Source organism: Diadema setosum, chromosome 10 (assembly GCF_964275005.1).
Source record: "Diadema setosum chromosome 10, eeDiaSeto1, whole genome shotgun sequence".
NCBI classification, from domain to species: Eukaryota; Metazoa; Echinodermata; class Echinoidea; order Diadematoida; family Diadematidae; genus Diadema; species Diadema setosum.
In genome coordinates, this window is record NC_092694.1 from 13097281 (window position 1) to 13120643 (window position 23363).

Sequence of the window (23363 nt, forward strand, 5' to 3'; positions counted from 1 at the left end):
CATACAACAATAACAAAACGGCTGATGTCTTCAATAAGAGTTTTCAGGTTTTAAAGGAGGCAGATTAACTCCCAGAATATCAAGAAGAAGGAGAGAAGAAGAAGAAGAAGGAGAAGAAAAAGAAGCGGAAGAAGAAAAGATGAAGGAGGAATTTCGAGAGAAGGATTGAAAGTGGAGGAAGAAGATCCGATCATACCCGTTTCATGTGTGCCTATACACATTCCACGTGATAATCCTTTATGGTGGAATGATTACTACAACTGTAGTATTATATGTTATTGTATTATGATTCAAAGGCATATTTCTCTAGGAATCATTCCATCAACAATTGGCAGCAATTACTGAATAGAGCTAAGGATAATTGTAGTTACCAAAACGACATGCGGAAAAGCTCAAAGGCGCTTGATTATTGTCCCACTGTCGCTATTGTGAGTGAAATTATCATGAGTTTATTTTTTTGTTTCATGAGTGAGCTGGGCCCCTGGACGGATCCCATTTTCTGTTTGAGAAAGTTCGCGAAGATTTTCAGTATAACATTTTACATAGATATATTGGTGTTAATAAATTACTTTTTGCAATGGGACTCTCTGACACACACCTCTGTACGTTTTGTTTGAGCTCCACAGAAACAATTGCACATTTGTTTTGGGAATGTGATGTTACCCAAAGGTTTATTTCTCAAATACAGGAAATTATGTTACAGAATCAAACTCAAATTACTAGAAATGCTTTTATACTATGGTTCTACAGAAAACCCAAAGTGTTACAACGTGGTTTATTTGTATGCAAAATACATGTACTTATACTGTATTTTCTGTAAGAAACAAAAAGAATCATTACATTTTAGCCAATTATTTCAATTTTAAAGCAAGCGAAAAAAGTAGACGAATATAATATGTCTGAAAAACTAAAGGTTTTGTATCTATATCAATTGGAATCGTATTTACATTATTAGACGTTTTGTAGCTGCATGTCAATTTTGTATTATTTGTCTTTATGTATTGTAAGTGACATTTATTTTGTACCTGAATGTTTAAGTGAATAAAATTTCTTTGAGAAAAAAAAAAGTTCACGAAGATACCCACCGTGTGAAGCTGATTGCCGTATCCGAATAATGTCCGCCAAGGGTTCCTCGTGACGGCGTAGGTTGGCGAAGCTCGTTTCGTCAGCAGCGATCGATCTGTTCAGTTTTTGTTGGAGGTATTCCTCGCGCTGTCTCCGGAGTTTCCAATCTTTCTTACCGTCGCTTCGACGCAGTCTCGTTCTGCAGTGAGATTATTAGAGAAATATCTGTACGATTGAAATAGAGCAACTAAAGAGTAGGTCTATTTTACCACTTGATGTGAAAAAAAAAGTTAGATAAAAACCGTAAAGTGGAAACAAGATTTGTATAACTTAAACTCATGAATCATTATAGCGAAGTGTTTGATTTTATAAATCGTTTGGGAAAAGTTACTGTTCACTTGAATAACCGTACTGACTTGTAGGCCTCATACGTTTCCCTTTCTGGCATATCCAATTCTTTTCGTGGTTCAATTTTGACATCATTTAATAAACTTATATTATTCGATTGTTTTAGAATTATACAGTTTGAATCTATCATGATGTCACGCAATTAGGGGGTCGTATCGTACCTGTAAGCGTCCTCAACCTCCTCCGTCTCCGGTGCTATTGGTGGAAGCAGTGTGCCAGGCCTGCATAAAAAAAAGGTAGCAATTAGATAAGTAGTACCTTAGATATTAGATAATCGTATAAATGTGACTTGATGAGCAGAAATGAGTATTGACGGTGGTTCTTAGCTTATTTCACAAGGACAGTTAAGGGAGTTGTATTGTGGTTAAAATGACACTTACCCTAATCGCTGAAAGGCTAATGCACTATCAAAGAGAGAACTTCTCAGTCCTCCCCGTGGTTCGCCGTCGTATGAACCTCGGGGAGGTCATCTCGGGCTCCTCGTCGTCTTCGATATCGATGTCCCAGGTCCTCGATAGATGCAATGTACCTGGCGTCCGAAATAATGAAATAGTGAATTCGACATCTATGCATACACATGCGTGCTCTCATAATCCTCGAAGATTTTGGGTAAAGTTTATCAATATCATAATTATAGGAATTTTCATGACTGTGTTTATTTTCGTTTGAACACGCCATTTTCAAATGGTTTTAAAATCTTGGTTTATGTAAGATTGTAATCTCAATGCGAACTCTGATAAATTAGAATCATGTAATGCTTGAAGCATGTATCATGTTTTTCTCCTTACTATCATCATTGAAAGACACACGAGCACACAACGTGCAGGCACAATTGACTCAAAGACATGTGCACAATGAGAAGATCCGATACATCGTATATGCACATTTTACAAAGTAGGCCCAGGGCCAGCTATCCATGTCAATCTTTACATAAATGTTGCACTTACTGTTTCGTGTATCAGAGTGTTGGTCGTCTCTGCCTGTGTAGTTGCTCCTTCTCCTGCTCCTACTTAGCTCCTCCCCTTTCCTCCTCCCTCGCCTTCCCATCATTCTGACGTCAATGCCGTAATCATCATCATCATCATCATCACTCCGTCTATCTTGTCTCTGCCTCCCTCTTCTTGTGCCACCTCGTTCTCCTCCTCCTCCTTTTCTTCCTTTTCGTTCTCTCTTTCCATCGCCCCTTCCTCCGTCATCACTACCATCGTTTGATCCTCCACCTCCTCCCCTTCCTCCTCCTCTTCCTCCTCCTCTTCCTCCTCCCTTTCTATCATCTCCTCTGTCGTCATCACCACCATCTCCTAATTCTGCTCCTCCTCCTCCATCTTCTCTTCCACCTCTTCCTTCGCCATCACTCTGTTCTCCTGTCCCGCCTTTCCCACCATCGTTCCCTCTCCCCTGTGCCACCTGTTGCTGTTGTTCGATGAGGTTCTTCAAAAGTTCTTGCATGGTCTCCATATCGGCCTGTATCTTTGCGAACATGACGTTATTCTTCTCGGCTAACATGTCCACTTTTCTGTTCAGTTGCGCGATGCCTTCCACGTGGGCTGGATTCTTCTGTTCCTTCAAAAATTCTTCTAACTCGATCATCGAATCCTGCTCAAAAGAGCCAAGAACAAAGAACCTCAGTCAAAAATGAAGTGGCATTACGATACGTCGCGATGGAAACACATCTATAGCTGTTACTGATTCACAGCTTGAAGTATATCACATATTTATCTACCTATCTTTCTATCTATCTATCATAATTTATCTATCTATCTATCTATTTATTTATCTATCTATCTGTATAATAAAGAGAGAGAGAGAGGGAGAGGGAGATGGGGGATGCTAAACATACTAAAGACAGATGCATAAACAAGCCTAATTATCTCGCAGTCATGACAAGTTTTAAAGCTCCTGACAATGACATCAGATATGAACGATTCTCCATGTATTTCCGAGCCGCCACTCTCCCACCATTCATCCCGACTATTTCGTTCTTTTTTTTTTTCGTCTGGTTTTTATACCTGGATGCGGAAAGTAGCCTTCTTCAGATCCTCTCCTTCTTCCGTCACGACATCGTCGTCGTAGTAGACGCTGAGCGGGCTGCAGTGTTCCCGGATGTACTCGGCGTATTTTTTCCTCGTCATCTCGAAAAGCCCGTCCTCGATGGCTAGCGTGATCTTTGCCTGCTGAACGAGGGCAATGGCGGTTGCGTTGTCGTAGATCCTGACGGTAGAGGGCGACAAACATGGACAGCGTCAACAATGACACACCATTGGTTGTCATCTTACGTAGATGATAACAAAGGTAGGCAGATGGACAAACTAATGTTAACTATTCGAACGCAACATGAATTGCAATAGGCGTCGATCCCTTGGTTGCTTGCTTCTAAGCATTATTCACTTCCCTACAGGTATCGTAAAATATCAATTCAATCTAAGTCAAAGTGCGTGATGACAAAATGTTAGTAGGTCCCTAGTCAATAAACTAAGGATAATCTCTATCAGATGGTGACACGTCAAGAAACCAGAGGAATCATGGAGGACTTAGAAGGGATGGATCGATGGAGGAGGAGAGAGACGAAGAATACATTAAGGAGAAGAAAACCTCTGCTGGCTATACCATATAGTGATATTCCCATATGCATACCTCTGGAAGGTGTTAGACAGCATGGCAATGAGTACGTTGAGGCAGAGGACGGCGGAGATCGTTAGGAATGACACGAGCAGGATGTAGGCCATGATCGCGTCCTCCTCACGCATCATCTAGGTGAAAGCAAGAACGAAAAATACATTGCCGATATGACGTCGAAAGGATCGAACTGTCGAATAAAGTGTCAGTCATAGGATACAAAATAGAACAGAACGATTTTTTTTTTCATTGCTTGTGTTAGGAAGACGATTAACAAGAGCAACAAATTCTACTACTGCAACTACTACTACTACTACTGCTGCTGCTGCTGCTACTACTACCACCACTACGACTACTACTACGACTACTACTACTACCAACGGCGTAAATCCATACTGAGGAGTGGGGGGGATGATCGGCGATAGTCACCATCACCACGATTACAAGCCCATAACCGAACCGGCGCAGCCTTGAGGGGGACGGGGGGTGAGAGAAGCTTGGTAACCACCCCCCCCCCCCACACACACACACACACACACACACTTTACAGGGATCGGATGTCTCACTCTTTTGCGTGAAATATAAAGTGGGAGGAGAGTGATATATTTCTGACAAACTGTTACAAGCGAGCTTGAAAATTTTGACATTTTACAGTCCCCCAAACTGTCGTTTGTGGCTGTATTTTTTCGCTTTGGAAATTAAGGGGGAGCACCGGGCGAATTGAGTGCTGGCAATTACTGGCAGCAACATCAGGAGAATGGCATAATGATTAAATGCGAGCGAGCGAAGCGAGCGAGCTTCAAAATTTTGACTTATTACAGTCCCAAAACTGCCGTTTGTAGCTATATTTTTCGCTTTGGAAATTAAGGGGGGAGCACCGGGCGAAAACTGCTGGCAATAACTGGCAGCAACATCAGGAGAATGGCATAAATAAATGATTAAATGCGAGCGAGCGAAGCGAGCGAGCTTCAAAATTTTGACTTATTACAGTCCCAAAACTGCCGTTTGCAGCTATATTTTTCGCTTTGGAAATTAAGGGGGGGGGGGGAGCACCGGGCGAAAACTGCTGGCAATAACTGGCAGCAACATCAGGATAATGGCATAATGATTAAATGCGAGTGAGTGAAGCGAGCTTCAAAATTTTGACATCTCACAGTCCCAAAACTGCCGTTTGTAGCTATGTTTTTCGCTCTGGAGATTAAGGAGGGAGCACCGGGCGAAAACTGCTGGCAATTACTGGTAGCAACATCATGAGAATGGCATAATGATTAAATGCGAGTGTGCGAAGCGAGCGAGCTTGAAAATTTTGACATCTTACAGTCCCCAAAACTGCCATTTGTAGCTATATTTTTCGCTTTGGAAATTAAAGGGGACGCACCGGGCACAACTGCTGTCAATCACTGGCAGCAACATCAGGAGAATGCCATAGCGATTAAAATAATGCGAGCGAGCGGAGCGAGCGAGCCTTAAAATTTTGACATTTTGCAATCCCAGAAAATGTCGTTTGTAGCTGTATTTTTTTCGCTTTGGAAATTAAGGGGAGGCACACCGGGCGAAAACTGCTCGCAATTACTGGCAGCAACATCAGGAGAATGGCATAATGATTAAATCCGAGCGAGCGCAGCGAGCGAGCTTCAAAATTTCGACTTATTATAGTCCCAAAACTGCCGTTTGTATAGCTTTATTTTTAGCTTTGGAAATTAAGGGGGAGCACCGGGCGAAGAACTGCTGGCAATTTATGGCAGCAACATCATGAGAATGGCATAATGATTAAATGCGAGTGTGCGAAGCGAGCGAGCTTGAAAAATTTTGACATCTTACAGTCCCCAAAACTGCCATTTGTAGCTATACTTTTTGCTTTGGAGATTAGGGGGGGGGGGGGGGCGCACCGGGCGCAACTGCTGTCAATCACTGGTAGCAACATCAGGGGAATGGCTTAGCGCTTAAATGCGAGCGAGCGGAGCGAGCGAGCTTTAAAATTTTGACATTTTACACCCCCAAAGACTGCCGTTTTTAGCTATATTTTTGCGATTTGGTTTGTCCCACTTTTTATGGGGGAACCATCCCCCCCCCCCCATCGACGCCTCTGCATATGAGGGAGTAATTTGTTAAGTGAAACATATGCTGCACACTCTTTGACAAATTAGGGAAATATACGTCAATCTCAACAGTGTACTTATCGAAAGGGATCCGGTATAGCGGAGCTTTTGCATGTTTATGATTGCAATTCAACGATTTGGTGCATAGTTCTGGCGGTATTTGGACAATAATTCCATTAAGAAAGTTCGAAATTTGTCCTCATCTTGGAAATTGCTTGGGGGATAAATGATTTGCCTGCCTAAACACTTTCGTAGGGGCGGGGCGAATGCCCTTTGCCCCCCCCCCCCCCCCCGAGATATTTTTGACGCCCCTGATCTTCCCTGGGTATACCCATAGATGTATCTTGACTGAATTATCAGTCACTGTCGTTCCTCATGAATGATTCAGGAAATGGAGGGGGTTCAATTATGGCAATATAGTTTTGTTATTGTTTGTTTGTTTGTTTGTTTGTTTTCGTACATATTTTGCAGATGGTCCCAAGTTACTCTCGTCTTAGCATGTTTACACGTAGGCCTACACTATTTGACGTTGTCAACGTCTGAGCCATACCTTACGGTGTATGTCCATGTCCGCGAGCGAGCGAAGCGAGCGAGCGCTTGAGAAAATTATGCATTCGATTTCCTACAAGATAGAATACTGTTCAGCTCTGTTAGCTGTCTGAAGGCCGGCGTACAAACTTCATGCAATATGCCAAAATTGATACAATCACATTTCTGCTTCCTCCATTTTTTTTTTCTTCAAAATTCAGGGGGGGATGATTGTACAGGCCATCCCCCCCTCCTCCATTTCAGGGGGGGATATATCCCCCCCATCCCCCCCGGGATTTACGCCCATGACTACTACTACTACTACTGTCACTACTACTACTACTGCTTCTATACACCACTGCTTCCGTAATTATCATGATGTAATCAATAATCATGATAATACGTCATATAACGATAATTCATTTTCATCATCAATATCATCATTACATTGAGCATCACCGCTTCATACGTGAATACAATAGTATGATTATTACCACTTTTAAAGGACTAAAAAACTTCAAAATGGAAAACATCTGGGAAAATATGACTAGATAAAAAAAACCCACATGCAACAACTAAAATGTGGTAAGTTTTGATAAAAGAGTCTACACATAAAAATAGACCCACGTCAAACTCGTATTCGTCGACGAGAGTGATCCGGAAGAGACTGTACATCATTTGGTCTACGCTTGCCATACTAGGAATGGTTCCGTTAGCAACACGCATACCGCCGAAGTTCATCCAGAACGAACAAGCTGAAAACAAAACAAAACAAAACAAAACAAAAACCACATCAAGAGTATAAACAGCATGTTTTGTTTTTAGTACTCTTGTGTGAATAAGCTTTGAGAAATAAAGCGATAGTGTGTTACAATACTTGGACATAAAAGTCAAGAAGCCAGTAACTGGAGTGACAATACATACGAACTGACACGCATAAGATTAATAAATCATTTTTATATTTACAACAATCCAACCCATGTCGTACACTGCAGCAGCGGAAGGTGTAACATTCCATCAGTGTTCCATAACAATGTGAGCAGATCGGCAATATTTTTTTTCATATTGATTTCATGTTTAGTTTTCTACTCTTTAAATTGCTTCTGCTAGAAATACTGCTAAAAATTCTGCTAAAAATGAAAAGAAAAAAAGAATCAAAAGCAAAAAATCGTAATGTTTTCTGGCCATTTTGGGCCTTCTTTTCTCTTTCCCAATCATCAGATACCGCTAAGGGATGTAGGTTCCGAGGGTATATGCAGTAGCACAAAAGATATGATCAAATACCTCGGTATTTCATGGTGAATTTCTGGAGTTGTGCATTAAGAGGGAACCATTAACAAATTTAAGAAGACGACATACTCTTCTGTTTTCACCAGCATTCATGGACACACTATGGAGGGGCTCACCGTATGGAATGTAGAAGTTGGCATACAAAAATATAAAGACAGCGAAGTCGTTCAGCACCAAGCCAAGCATAACAATGAAGGGCCCTAGGAGATAAAATACATAAGATATTAGCACACAAAACATAAACCGTCAAGGTCAGGTTAAGAATATCTTCTTCTTTTTTTTTTTTTTGACCCAGCACAGGCATGATAACAAGCATCTGGGGCCCGTTGCATAAAACTTTGTGAAACTAAATTAGTTAATTTTGGAGTTAAGACACTTTGCCTTATCATCAAAATTAACTAATATAATTGCTTAATATACGTTGCATAAAGCAGATAGTTGCTAATTTAATCGAAATATACAAAAAAAGAACTTGATCGAGGTGGAAAATTTGACACATGCGCAGGATCAGCGATATTGTCGTCTGCTAGGTTTGAGGGAGATGACGAGATGGCGCGCGAACTAATGCGATACGACGCGGGTGACCGTAACTTTCGATCAACGTGATGACGTGACTACGTTTACACTGTACACAGTATTTCTACAGCTTCGTCTGCATTCTACATCATACATATGCGACGCGTACGTACAAACGTACTGTACTGTACGTGGTTGCATGTATAGTATGCACGTGAAGTGCGTGCATGCACCGGCCGGACGGACGGACCAATGCAGTGTTCAACTTTCGTTCATCATATTCGTAAGTACCGTACAAAAAGTTGTCAATTTTTATCTCCAAATAAATACCGGCATTTCTGTTTATCATGAATTCATGACTTTATATTAACTGTTTACTTATATAGCAAACCCAATTAAGAAATTACATCAATAAATTGGCATAAACCCATTGGCACATTTCATTTTTGTTTTCTTCTTCTCACATTGCCATTGGTCACCGCCGACAAGACTCTCCCCCGACCTCCGGGGCCGAGGTCCGTGAGGATGAGGGTGGGAAAGGGGAGCCTGCGTACGGCGTACGATGTAGCTTTGACCGATGAAATCTCGTCTTTTCCTCGGTGAATTTCACTTTTTTATTACTGACATTTGCTTGTAAGTCGAGGGGAACTGACCAGCGAATGTCATTAATGAAAAAGTGAAGTTTATCGAGGTAGAGACGAGATTTCATCGGTCAAGAACAAGGCGCGTAGGCCGTAACGTTAGCTGCTCATGCTCCTGGGTGAGGCTGATCCATTTCATTGATTGTCACCTCTTGTAGCATGGCAGTGACATACAAACATGCTAAAGCAATCAATGAAATGGATTACAACCGGTTAGCCTTCCTTCTCTCTATTGATTAGTATTGTCGACAGACTTGATCTCAGTAGGGAATGCAGCTGTAGACCCCTACTATTTAAAGCAATAGTACTAACAGTAACATGTTAGACATTAACCAGTCACCATATATAACTTAATAAAGAATAGGCAAGCCAACTAGTAATGACATGTTGAATTGCTTGTCACTGCATACTATATAACTTTCCAATTACCCTAAGTGGTAACAAAATTATGACAGCATATTACATATAGACCAAATGCACATTCGTAGCCCGACCAGATGCTGTAGTGTAAGTATGCTGTCGCTACGTACCTACGTACAGCGACGGGGGTGTGTATAGTTAGCACATTCCCTATTCAGAGCTTGACTCCTAGTATGTAACAATGTATGTTATTAATATGTCAGTTAAGTGCCTGGCTGTAATCGCACGCTATTCCACTTATCACAACCGATGAACTGGACATCATTGAGATAGACGATCGCAATCAAAGTGTTCCACTTCTTATTGACTGACGGGCAGCTGATGACAGTTGTTTTATATGAACTACAAAAATAGATTTCCACACAAAGATTACAGTATGCACTAGTTGCTATCTTTGTTTGAACTCACTGATCCAATACATCATGAAATCCAGCTAGAGTACGTACAGGCCGGTAGAAACAACATTAAAGTCCTAACTCAATCACTGATTATGCTAGTGACCATGAACATAAAAGTGCAGTCTTACAATCACAATGAAATTGAATTCACAAGTAGATAATCAACCGACGTAAATTCTTAAAGCAACCATCCATGAACAAGTACCTGTTCTGTAGTATGCAGATTTTTACTGGCACTTTGTAAATAGGCCCTATACATCCAGGCAGTTGCACACTCCTATGCCACTGTGAAATGTGTATACATGCACAGACACACGGACTGAAGAAAACAACATATTGTTGAGCAACTGAGCAGGAAAAAAAGAAAACAAAACACCTGCATATGGGCCTTATATAGGGCTAGGTCCAGTGTTTTCTGGTCATATTCCCACCACCTGACAAGCTAAGTAAAACCAAAACAAAAAAACAAACAAACAAACGAACAAGCAATAACCAAGACAACAACAAAACAAAATAAAAGAAAACCAAAGGAAAACAGAGATTGTAAAAATGACAGGTGAGTTTTGATTGCATACTGTATAAGTGGTTGACCACTTATTCTCATTTACGGTCATGGATGTAGGTTTGTCTATTTCTCAGAGGTAACACCTTATCCTTCTCACATGCACATCAATCTGTATTTACTTTCACCCCCATCTTTCATTACCTTGCATCCATCACTTGCAATTAACCTTTCAAACCCATGTGCCCTTATAAGTGTCTGCCAAATGCACAGTTCCCACAATCAAGAAACACAGAATGCACAAGGGTTTGCTCTGTTATGTAATCATCATTATATTAAGCTATTCGTAACAAAGCTTGTACCTGTAAACTCAATTTCTTAGCAATGCTGCACTTGTAATAACCTTGAAGACTTTTCCTTTTCTTTCACATTACATTTCAGTGAACTAGCATCAAATACCGGTGGGAAAAGGGAGAAAATGGTAAAGCGGAGGCCAAACCTCACGTTACAACAGGTTTCTTTCCTGTCATCATTCGTTAAAAGAAAAAAAGGGGATCTTTTCGGGAAGGCGGGCCATTGTGCCGACAAAGTAAGTGAGGATGACACTGTCTCTGTCTTTACATAGATATGTTTCAAACTTAGTTATGTATCATATTTCATTCCATGTTACGCAAATGGCAATTATGCCAGTGATGTGATGAATGATAACAGAGTTTTACATCTTATGAAAATATTCAGAAATTATTTACTGGTAATGCCTTATACTTACAAAGAAAATATTGAGGTATTGCAGAAAAAGGAATGTGGAATTATTTCAGTACATTTCATTTCATTTCATTTATTTCCTTTTTCATAGATAGTTTACAAACTTTCAATTAAAATCAAACAAACTAACAAACAAAAATACATGGTGTCAAATATAATATTGGTGGAATCATGAGAAGCACATGCAAAGAAGGCTTATTGAAAGTGATCCCTTAAGAAAGTGTGAGAAAGGACATTTTCATTTAATGCAAACAGTTCTAAAAAGAGAAATATGTATCTTGATTTTCGTACAATAATGACTGTCAACCTTAAAATTATCTCTTTTTTGATATAATGTAGGTAAAGAAGAGGAAGGATGCCACATGGCAAAATGCTCTGGATGAGCTGGAAGCACAGGGGCTACCAAGGGGACGGACAGCGAAGGACCTTCGCCTGACATGGACCGAAATGTCGTCCAAGGCCCGAAAGTACAGGGACCTGAAGTTCCGGACTGGTATGTGTAGCAATCATTCTCATGCACGCGACATAGTCAAAGGAAATCAAGACACATGCCTTTAGGCAGGGCTGCCAACTCTCAATCATTGAGAGTGAGACCCACTCATTTTCGTCCTTTCTTAACCTGAAACTTTATTTCATTTGCATGCATTTCTTTTGATCTCACTCATTTTGACTCCTAAATTATAGTATTTGCCTATGGGAGTCTCACTCTCAACTGGTTTCCAATTTTATTTTTGGCAGCCCTGCTTTATGGGCACAACACCCACATAGGCCTGTCTCTTTGTTCAGCCATGTTGGTTCTCCTCTGAATGACCACGTCTTGACATAGCTGGCGCTTTAACAATGCTACAGTATGTTAGTGAACTAGTGTATAATAATAATACTACCTTACTATCAAATCCAAGTATATATTATATTAATTTGAAGTAGACAGTCTATCATCTTGAATATATAACAAGAACATCACTAAATAATTACTGTATTCTTTTAAAGATAGGAGCATTGGAAGATTTTTTAAGAATGCTGTGATTATGCAAATTAATTTACCATAATACTTCATGGACCACTACCAGCAGCACAACTTTACCTGAGTTCTCCGGATGTTAGTGCACTAAATCCACCAGAGTGGCTGTGGTCAGCCAACTTCATAAACTTGATAAATAAAGCAACCAATTCTCACAATTTCCATTTGGATTATTTGAAATCAAAAGTGAAATATATCGTAAACTTGCTACTGGTATGACTAGTGCAAACAATTACGATGACATAATTTGACTGGAACAGCACTAGATCATGCTATATATTGTACTATCAACCTACTCAAAAAATGAAAAGGCACAATTTTTTTTTTCACATTTGCACTCAACAAAACAGCACAAAATCTGTGAAAATTAGTGTGCTTAAAGGAAAAGGTCACCTTCTTAGATATGTGGGTTGAGTGAATGCAGCAATATTAGTAGAGTAAAGCATTGAGAGTTTGATGAAAATTGGACAATCCATTCAAAAGTTATGAATTTTTGAAGTTTCTGCTTACTCAAGGCTGGATGAGAAGACTACTATAACTTGTAATGTCACACGAGTACAACGATATAAAGAAAGAATAAAGAAAATTCAACATATTCTCACTTTTCTCACATAACAAAAGAGCACATGACTTCTCTATTTCAGAAGGCCGGGGGAATGATATTACCCTTAACATATGTCATTAACAAGTCGAAGAAATGTGCACTTAATTCAAAAAGTAAAGTTTTGTGAAATTCTCTTCTTATTTTCTTTACAATTGTACGCATATGACATCATACACTATGTTGGTCTTCTCATCCAGCAGTGACTACGCAGATACTTTAAAAATTCATAACTTTTGAATGGATTGTCCGATTTTCTCTAAACTTTCACTGATGTGTTCTACTAATATTGCTGCATTCACTCAATCCACGTGTCTATGAAGGTGAACTTGTCCTTTAATGCTTCCATGCTTACATTATATTATTGGAATTTAAGTATTACAATTGTATTCAATATAATGTAGAAAAATACTTCTATCTCATTAATATTATTGTCGTAGTCTGGTCTTGGGGTGATTGTGTCACGTTGTCAGGATGTACTCAATACGCCAAAAGATTCGAGACCACGCAAGAAGAAGTAGGGGGTGAAAGAATTTATTCTTTCGCACTGCGAATTCGCACTGGGAAAGTCATCACCCAACATAAACACAGATATTAGCAATGGAAATACCTTTCTTCTAGCGTGAAAGGTTTTAAAAGTATAGTCCCGGCAACACACATCGATGACAAGTGGAAATGATAGAAGAGACTTAACTTTACAAGATCTATACAGTGAAGAGGGTGCGCATTAAAAGGCAACCCTGTGGGATGTGCCAAAAAATATTCCACCCTCACGGCAATATAGAAAACATATGATATCATATAACGCGAATATATGTTCCAGACATACAAGTTTTCAAAATTCCATCATGCCGAATAGCAAAGGCACTTTTGTTTCCATAAGATGCAACTAATTAATAGAGGAAACATTGCTCTACAATAACTACATTGTCAAAAAGGTGAACATTCAAAGGTAATCTCTGGGGAGGCGTCTAAATTTACACCTACACTCACACCCTTAATTACAAAATATGGATATTAGCAACGCAAATGCAGTTGTTCTAGCGAGAATGGTTTTAAAAGTAGGTCCGGCAATACAGCAAATACACTCTTATATAAATGAAAAGTCATGAAAATGATAGAAGAAGATTTGCTTTACAAGATCTACACAATAACAAGGGTGCTTATTGAAGGGCGATCCTGTGGCGTGTGACCCTAAAATGCCCTTTATCCTCTTGGCAATAGAGAAAACATATAGTATCATATAACATGAAAATATATGTTACAAACGTACGTGCTGTCAAAATTCGATCGTGCCTTATAGCAAGGGTACTTCTGTTTCCAAGAAATGCAATGTAATCAATACAGGAGACATTGCTTTACAATACTTCTATGGTAAAAAGGGGTGCACATTTAAAGCGGCCCCTCGGGAGGCGCCCAAAGTTACCCCCTCAACCCTGCGTTTCCATATGCAAAACGTGCATTATGCCAATGTGAGTATTGTTGTTATGAATGTACTCTTACAGTTACCGTTAATTTGCATTTTATGTAAATTATTTTCATATGACCAATTCGAAAAGGCAGCCATTGTGTTCATTGACCTACAAAAGTTTATAGCACTCGACATTAATTTCGATCTTTTTGCTAATTTTGTCCGATTTATCCTAGGTGGTGGACCCCCTGTAGAAAGGGTTGAGAAATGGGAATTGGTGCTGGATGCCCTGGTTGAGGAGAGTGTGGAAGGATTTGCAGATGAGGAGGAGGAGTCAGGGGTTCCTATAAGTCTGCTCAGCCAGGCTTCACAGGTGAGTCGTTGTTGCCGTTGAAATTGCAGTCTGTTGCACTCAATCTACATAGCAACACAGAGGGAACAGTAAGACAGCAGCAAGATTATATTCTAATCGAAAGATAGATTTTCTAATGTCTTCATTTTAACACAGCTTTATCAACAACAGGTTTGCCTTACGGCAGTGTAATAAAATAAACTTCCATGAAATGTGTACGTGGAACAGTGGAACCTCCCATGGTACATTTACAAGTGCTTCAAATTTCTACTATTTAGTTATGAATATGTATGTTTATCAGTGGTTCCATAACTGGCTCATCTCTTTTGTTTTCATAATTCTTTTTACAGGCTTCAGAGAACACCATTGCATGTGGACTACTACATGGGATGGGGCCTCAGGAGACATATGTGGAGGAAGATAAAGAAGTGGAAGAACCAGAGGAAGAAGAAGAGAACAGGGCAGGCACATCGGCTGACGTGGAGCCAGTGGAGGTGATCATGGAAAAGAAGAAAACGGGAGTGAAGAGGAAGACTACGATGGATCAAGGACCAAGGAGGATCGAGAAGGATCGAGAATCATCGAGTTATGAGGAGCGTCTTCTTGCCATTGAGGAGAGGAAGCTTGAGGTTTTGGAGAAGCTTCTTGCAGTAGCTTGTCATTACGTTTATGGTGAAGAGTGATTAGCTGGTTTGCTATTTATGCTGTAATTTGTTAAATATTTGTAAATAGTTTCATAGGAATTGTTCAATTTCCATCCTAGATATGACTTCTTTACACTGAAAATTTTAGTTAAGGGGAGCAATTATTTCAGCAACATCCAAACCTCGAGAACAGAAATAGAAAATGTATACGCAATTATGACTCACTAAAGTAGTTTGCAATGATAGCTGTTCTGATGGCCAGCCCAGTATGTGGATTTCCTCCCGCAGGTGGGTCAACAGGAACATGGTGGGCGTCATCCAGTTCACCATCAACCTCGGGCTGCCTCCATGTCTTGCTAAGATTATGTAGGATGGCGCATGCTGTCACGACTCTTCCAGCTCGCTTTGGGGTCATCTGCATCCCATGCAGGAGGCACCGAAATTTATGCTTTAACTGGCCATTAACTTGCTCTATTATGACCCTTGTTGAAGCATGTGCTCTGAAAAGAAAGCCATTCAGCAAACAAAAGACAATTTCTTGACACCAAGTCTTTGCATAATTATCATGACACATCTTGACTGCAATTCAGTGTTTTTACATTATGTTATATTTTGCAATATGGAATGCCATTTTCACCTGCAGGGTATTGCTTCATATCATGCACTCTGACTGATAGAAATGGCAGACAGAATGGGTTAACCCGTTCTTTTTAGGAGCAACTGATATACGGGAACCTGGTTTCCCAAAATGAAGACAGGAGTGCCTGCTTTAGTGGCCTAAATTCATGTTTCTTTGTGTTGTAATGCTCTGAAAAGTGGGTGTTAAAAAAAGATCAGAGTTTATTCTATCAGCATTTGTTCTATTTCTGTTTGAAAATTGCGTGTTTCACAGTACTATGTACCTTTTCCTGATTTATTTTTTTGCTTGTTCTGCTGTAAACTTGTACGAACATGTACATAGCGATCGAGGTTGAGATCAGTTAGATATGTGGGTTCGCTGATCCACAGTCACCTCATTCAGGTACCTGGTTTTGTGTAGAACATCAGCGCACGCTCTGTTCATACCTCGCACCCGATCGATATTTCTATTGTTCACTGGCACATGTAGTTTACCGTGGAAAGGGGGATACAATGTACCGCTTGACTGCCTTCACACAGCTGGATTACCAACCTGTCTGCCTCTTCGTCGACGGGCAAAAAGAATCTCGTTTGGGGGCATTAAAGGCACTCAGAGAATTGCGGAAGGAACGGGTTAAGAAGGGCAAAGAAAATGGCTTAAAAAGGACATTTTCATTACAAGGGATATCTCAGAGTTGCATACTGATTAATGGCAATCCTCCACTGTTAAATAATATAGGAATCAAGATAATGACTATGCCATTTTCATTAAAAAAAAAACAATACAAACAAACTAATAATTTATGCATGCTAACCGGTTGTAGGCATTCTCTGCAGGAGTCGTTGGATTCAGCACTGGTGTCATGATCCATGGTCTCAGCGCATACCCGGAATCTCCCAGGAGTAGTCCGTGCAATGTTAAGCCCTCAAAACACCTCCCAAGGACGCTGTTCTGTATACAAAGGGGAAAAATGTTTTGTTGGCTCATACGGTGCATATTCCGGGGCATGTGCACTTTGCTTGCCTGGGCCCTTATAGAGGGTTGAAGGCGGAGCCTTTGACATTTTACCACAAAATCACATCAATTACACCCACATTTCTGTCTTTTGACAGGCCAATATTTAGAATGTGATGCTTTTTTAAACTATTGTTTTGCTTTATTAAAACAAATCAAATTTGACTCGATATCAGAAGGTTATTCCTTATGGAACAAACACACGGTCACACAGTGCGGTTTATGTGGTAATGTCCCAATTTCACATAGTACGAAATATAAAGGGAATTCCACAAAAATTCACTTTTCTAGCATAATGAAAGAGCACTTTAGTAACTGCTTTCAAAAAGAAACGGGGAAAACTGTTACCCTTAACATATGTTAGTATCAAATTGATGGAATGTGTAATTTTCATGAAAAATCACTGATTTTTATGTCAATTACTGGGGTTTGGAGGGTTAGCCCTTATGGAACAAACACAAGGTCACGCACTTTGGTTTATGTAGTAATGTCCCATTTTCAAACACAAGGTCACGCACTGTGGTTTATGTAGTAATGTCCCATTTTCAAATACAAAATCACGCACTGTGGTTTATGTAGTAACGTCCAAATTTCATAATTATTATAGTAATGTAAAATTGGGACATTGACATAAAAATCAGTGATTTCTCGTGGAAATTACGCATAATTCCTTCAACTTGATACTGACATATATGTTAAGGGTAACAGTTTTCCCCGTTGCTTTTTGAAAGCAGTTACTAAAGTGCTCTTTCATTATGCTAGCAAAGTGAATTTTTGTGGAATTCCCTTTATATTTCATTTATGATTTAATTGTTGCCCACTCATACGTCATAACCTCTATTAGTCTCCTCATCCAGCGGTATCAACACCAAAACTTTACAAATTCAGAACTTTTGCATGGATTGCCCAATTTCCTAAAACTTTAACTGATGTGTTCTACTAAGGATGCTGTTTTCACTCAGTCCACATTCCTCTTTGGGTTTGGGCTCCATTTAACCCTAACTGTACCAGGTTATTTGAGCTGTGAAAATACTCGGTTTATACTTAGGGTCTGTATAACCTTTTTTGACAAGCACAGTTTACCTGCAGTATCCGACTATCATGGGAACTGCCTGGCCATCTTGCCACCAGATCAATGATTTTGTAGTTCGCAGCACAGACAATTTGGACGTTTATCGAGTGGAAATGCTTCCTGTTTACATAGGCATATTCCCTTTCTCCCAGTGGTGCTCCATTCAGTCGAACATGGGTACCGTCCACTACTCCAACGACTTGTGGGAATCCTAGAGTAAATGAGATGTGCTGCATTGTTGCAATATATCGACTCTATATACCGGTAGTAATTTCACATGTTCATCTTGAAATTTTGTGTCAAGCCTCAAAAGAACGCTTTCAACATTTTGAGAATCTGCCTTTTTAAGATGTACAGTAGTTGTTACCAATTTTGAATTTATGATTAATGTATCAATTACAATTTCCAACTACAACTATCACTCAATGTGATTAATACCACCACCTAAAAATGAGGGAGGTAGCTCAACCATAAATTACTTTGTGTGCTCTTTATTGGAAAAAAGTAGAATTCATAGCAATGCATTGTTAAACAATGATTAAATGTATATTTCACTAACTGATAATCACATATGCCATTTCTGAAGTCAAGTATATTGGCAATTTCAATGCTTTTCATTAAAAAAGAATGTTGTTACCATGGCAACAAAATGTTTGACATGAAAAAAAAAATGATGAAGTTTTTACAACTGTATGTCACAGCCATCACATGTGCCAAGTAGAATTCATAGCAATGTATAGTTAAACAATATTTCGCTAACTGATAATCACATATGCCATTTCTGAAGTCAAGTAAATTGGCAATTTCTATGCTTTTCATAAAAAAAAAAAAAATGTTGTTACCATGGCAACAAAATGTTTGACATGAAAAAAAAAATGGTGAAGTTTGTTCAACTGTATATCACAGCCATCACATGTGCCAAATTTCAAGTCAATTGCAAAAAAGAAAAAAAAAATTGTTTTATAGTGCGTACCTGATATCTCAAAGAAAGCCACTTGTGCTTCTCTCACCTCTTCCATGGTCCTGGGGAATTTGATAACCTGTGAATATAAAACAAAGTACTTTAATGTACTAGTATTTTCACGAGGGTTAACATGATAGCTGGGTAAGATTGAACAATAAATCATTTTTGAGAGGAAAGTGTGTTGCTAATGTGCACATCTAGTTTGCAAACATGTCTATTGTTTGCTGTCTACAATTATACATCTTCATACCAACTTACATGAATGTCTGAAATATTTTATGGATGATACATTAATGTTATAATTTTCTTGCTAATTTATTGTTGCATGTATATGATGTTCACATTTGATATATTTTTTTAGTCATTCATACTTAATTATTTATTTGTATATGATGCATTTGCAATTATTACAATAACCACATTTTAAGATTTGCTATCAGAGTCTGCTGAAAGCGTTTATTTGAAATCAGATAGTGATTACATTACTACAATGTAATGGAACAAGAAGCAAGTATATAAACATGTAAAACTGGATGTAAATATGAATTTAACACATATTTTGACATACTGGTAATTGTTTCTGTGAAACAATATAATAAAATTGAGAAACAAATCAATAATATATAAAGTGCTTATCAGTCTTATCCAGATTTTTTACTATGTAAGAACTAATTAATGTTTATTTCGTATTAAATACAATTCTACATAGGAATGTTTGTGTCATAATCATCCTGTAAAAACACAGAATGATAGATACAAAAAGGAATGAATGGAATGAGAATGAATAGAGATATGTCCACTTGACAGGAATGGAATGACTGTGAAAGGGTGCAATTCTGATAGCACTGACTGGAGTGCTCCCAAGAGAGTGACAATCAAGAGCTCGTTGTGAGTGAGTCTGTATGTGTTTACTGTGTTTACCGATCTGATACTGTATACCCTCTATATACATAACTTGGCTTGATTTTGTGGTGTTTACATTTATGGGCTATATATATGAGCCAGATGTTCATATTGAAATTTTGCGACGCACTGACTTGCAAAAATTAATCCCCTGAAAATTGTACAGTAGGGCCTATAGACATGGCAGTGATATCTGAAGAAAGTTTATAAACTAAAAAAATGAAATAAAAATGTAACCCCTAAACACGTTTCTTGCCTAAAAAATACACCGGCAAATGAGGATTTTGTGTTGTTTGTCAGGAAATATAACCCCTCTTAACAGGTTTGATTAAGATATCACCCCCTTTTTGTTGAAAATTAGCAGTTTACCACCCTTAAGTGCGTAATACATGCTATAGGTCTTTATCCGAGTGCACCTCCCACAGGCAACACACACTCAGAATAGAATGTAATAAAAGTCAACAACATATTGTAATACATTGAATACCATTATGATTGAACTGAAAAATCACCACAAATTTTTCAACATATGCCTGTAAATTATACTACTCATAATTACCGGTATTTGTGGGGGGGGGGGGGGGGGATTCCCAGGGAAATGAATGGAAGTTATCCATGATATTTGAAATATTTGATTGCTGTTTTTGTCATTTGTGGATTTTTATTTTTTTTATTTTTTTTCCCTACGGAAGGTGGTAGGGTCCATGGTTGCACCCCATATTAAGGATATGTGTACTGTTCTGGTTGAGGTGAGAATTTAGTTCGATATTTAGAAAACAATCTATGAGATGTCAAAGATCATGCAATTCTTAGTGGTATCAACATTTTATTTGATAAAAATAGGTTTTGAAATGGTTGAGATATCCAAAAACAAGTTGAGGCAAAGAAATCCTAATGAAGGGATCAGTGCCCCACATTGCCTTTTATTATTATCACTATTTATGGATATCTCAGCCATTTGAAAACCAACTTCCATCAAATAACCGTTGGATATTTCTTAAAATTACATGCTCTTTCATATTTCATAGGTTTCTTATTATCTCACGTAGGAATGTTATGGACAGATGAATCCCCCTCAACCAGTACTGTGTGTTCCCCCCACCCCCCCCCCCCCCCCACCCCAAACAGCTGTACCTGGGGTACCGCTGTTTTTAGAGCTCTAGCTCTGAGCAGGGACAAAACGTCATCTCAAAACATTCTGTGCTCCTATCATGTCCCCCAGCAATCAAGGCCAGCGCACGCAGTCACAGAACTCTACACACAGAACTCTCTCTGTGTAGAGTTCTGTGACTGCAGTGTGTGTCTTGCCAATCTTTGGTCTTTCAATATTCATCATAGAGAGCGTGATCACGTGTCAGATAGCACATGATAGAGTACGTGATAGTAAAGCCGACGTGCTTATAAATTGACGTGCTCTCTCTATACGAAACTCGACGACGTACACATGTACGTTTCGATCGAGTGCAGGCTAGAGGCAAGTGTGGACTGCCTTGCCAACGGAACGCTAGTAATAAAGTAAGTTTACGTAGTTATTATGGTATTGTTTATATTTTCATGGAAAATTTGTTAATACAGAGAAAAGCAAAGAGGCAGAGCTCGCGTAAACCACATTTGAAGTAAATTAAATCATTTAACTGTATACGACTGAAACACCAACCAACCCCCTTACAGTAGTTACTAGTTGACAAGTGTTTACCGCGTACTAGTACGCCGCGCCATAGCTTAAGCATGTTAGACTTCTAGCTCAAAGGCAAAGCCCCATGAAAGTGATTACATGGGACTGAAGACGATAAATTAACTGAGGCGACGACTCGGAAGATCCGATTCACAATGTTCACTCGATACATCCATAAACTAAGCTAACTTACTTCAAGTCACGTAATGATAGAACTGCAAGGTTCATGGGTAGCTTTTGAGTCTAATTTAGACCGTAATTATAGCCATATATTTTAAAGAAATTGGGCGTTTATCGGGCCATGTATGTCGCCGGTGATACCGGCGCTGTCGAGACTTGGTAACTGCTATATCCGCGGCCGGGCTAACTACGCCCTTTTATAGAGTACCGGCCGTCCAGTTCACACACACACACACACACACGTTTCCTCTTAACTCAGTTTATATCATAAGTTATGAAATACTTTATTGTTGGACTGCTTTACAGTATTTGTCAGAGCTTTTTTACCCATTTGACGACCAATTAGCCCACAGATTATAAGACTGGCCTATCTAGGGGCTTATGATTTGAAGCCTTTTAGACGAGACACTGCTCTGTGTAATCATGGACTTATTGGAAGTAGACATAGGCCTACTCTATTTCTAGTACCAAGTATCAATTTATTCTTAATCTTATTTTTTTTCTAAAGTAGACTCAAGACCTACCTCATCCTTCAAGGTGGCGAGAGTATTAGAAACTCTGTGTATGACCCTGGATGCGGTGCTCCTTGTAATTCCATGGACAGTTGACGTGGTGTCGATCACGGCCCCAGTGGCGAAAAAATTCAATGCCACAAAGATTTGTTGGCTGGGGCTCAGTGCATGATTTCTTCTTGTGTTGTGTTGGAGAGAATCACCCACCATGTCAATAATCCTGATGCACCCTTCGCGTGTGAATCTGTACTTCCTAAATATTTCCTCATCATTGTAAACATCTAGCGGGTGATTTCTGTCTCTGAATACCCTCTCCCTTCTTCTTGCTCTCTCAAACTCCTCCCTCTCTCTGATGGCTCGAAATGCTTGTAGCACAGCTGCCATTTTCTTTGTCACTATGGTAGTAACCGCATCTTATGTAGGTGCGGTTAAGTTACCACAGTTTTTTAACACTTACCGTAGCTTTGGAGCGGTAACTTTACCGCAACTGTTTTATGCAATGCAAATTTTAGCTGAATCTTATACTTACCGCAGTTTTCCTACTTACCGCAGAAAATAGGCAGTTACCGCTGCGGTAAGTTTTTTATGCAACGGGCCCCTGGACCTTTAAACACAAGTCATTTCTGTGTTAGCACTACCCCATAATGCCTATACCTGCAGACATTGGAGCGCTTACTGTTTTGCAAATACCTTGAATTAATATAATATTGAGCAATTGAATGGCAGAGAGAATTATGGAAGGAAACAAAAGATACATTTCAAAATCACCGTTGTTTTCACGGATTTTAAGAATTGCAGGGTATACACTTAAAACGAAGTTCCTAGTGAGTGAGTACAAGAGAAGAGAGTGACAAACGTACACCCCCTCAACAAACAAACAAACAAACAAACAAACAAACAAACAAACAAACAAGCAAGCGAATAATCTTCCAATGCAGAGGAGAGCCTTTACATGACATAAGCGAGCTTTAGATATTCGCGAAGCGGACGTTCAGAAAAAAAAAAAAAAAATTCCGAGCATGCGCAAAATCGCTTATCAAAATCGATCTATTTATAACTCGCGTCGTCTGAGTGTTCACTAAGCTGACCAGGGCTACTTTTACGTCCGGTCAGTTCACGACGACGCAGAGAGCTACTCGTATTTGAT

At 39.3% G+C, this 23363-nt stretch overlaps 3 protein-coding genes and 1 long non-coding RNA gene across 4 annotated transcripts in view; 1 reads left to right on the forward strand and 3 right to left on the reverse strand.

The window, feature by feature from the left end:
• Positions 1-1113: 1113 nt before the first annotated feature.
• On the reverse strand, positions 1114-2522 carry LOC140234314 (uncharacterized). Its single transcript, XR_011901614.1, has 4 exons — positions 2421-2522; positions 1854-2002; positions 1635-1694; positions 1114-1264 (listed from the first exon to the last, which is right to left on the reverse strand). It is a non-coding gene; the product is annotated as an uncharacterized lncRNA (long non-coding RNA).
• The window catches only part of LOC140233762 (uncharacterized), a 33181-nt gene continuing 12337 nt past the window's right edge, over positions 2520-23363 (reverse strand). The window contains exons 12-17 of the mRNA XM_072313861.1: positions 8123-8206; positions 7344-7471; positions 4108-4223; positions 3483-3684; positions 2766-3069; positions 2520-2524 (exon numbers count right to left, since the gene is read on the reverse strand). Coding sequence (XP_072169962.1) covers positions 2520-2524; positions 2766-3069; positions 3483-3684; positions 4108-4223; positions 7344-7471; positions 8123-8206 — 839 coding nt within the window. The remainder of the gene's footprint in view (positions 2525-2765; positions 3070-3482; positions 3685-4107; positions 4224-7343; positions 7472-8122; positions 8207-23363) is intronic.
• Positions 10490-15609, forward strand: LOC140234313 (uncharacterized). The gene is made up of 4 exons (XM_072314374.1): positions 10490-11072; positions 11588-11741; positions 14518-14654; positions 14984-15609. Exons 1-4 carry the CDS (start codon positions 10962-10964, stop codon positions 15314-15316), a joined length of 735 nt encoding a protein of 244 aa, XP_072170475.1. The 5' UTR covers positions 10490-10961; the 3' UTR covers positions 15317-15609.
• LOC140234311 (putative nuclease HARBI1) lies at positions 13434-22600 on the reverse strand. Its single transcript, XM_072314372.1, has 6 exons — positions 22229-22600; positions 18956-19022; positions 17994-18193; positions 16711-16847; positions 15503-15777; positions 13434-14698 (listed from the first exon to the last, which is right to left on the reverse strand). The coding sequence occupies exons 1-6, from the start codon at positions 22598-22600 to the stop codon at positions 14694-14696; spliced, it is 1056 nt and encodes a 351-aa protein (XP_072170473.1). The 3' UTR covers positions 13434-14693.

What these genes read in the sequence shown, in the direction of transcription:
- LOC140234313 (XM_072314374.1), top strand. Translation starts at nt 10,962, where the DNA reads ATGGTAAAGCGGAGGCCAAACCTCACGTTACAACAGGTTTCTTTCCTG. An exon ending in CGGGCCATTGTGCCGACAAA is followed by an intron (nt 11,073 to 11,587) that starts GTAAGTGAGGAT and finishes GATATAATGTAG; the next exon opens with GTAAAGAAGAGGAAGGATGC. An exon ending in TGCTCAGCCAGGCTTCACAG is followed by an intron (nt 14,655 to 14,983) that starts GTGAGTCGTTGT and finishes TTCTTTTTACAG; the next exon opens with GCTTCAGAGAACACCATTGC.
- LOC140234311 (XM_072314372.1), bottom strand. Translation starts at nt 22,600, where the DNA reads ATGGCAGCTGTGCTACAAGCATTTCGAGCCATCAGAGAGAGGGAGGAG. An exon ending in GGCTTTCTTTGAGATATCAG is followed by an intron (nt 18,194 to 18,955) that starts GTACGCACTATA and finishes CATTTACTCTAG; the next exon opens with GATTCCCACAAGTCGTTGGA. An exon ending in GCAGAGAATGCCTACAACCG is followed by an intron (nt 15,778 to 16,710) that starts GTTAGCATGCAT and finishes CTTTCTTTTCAG; the next exon opens with AGCACATGCTTCAACAAGGG.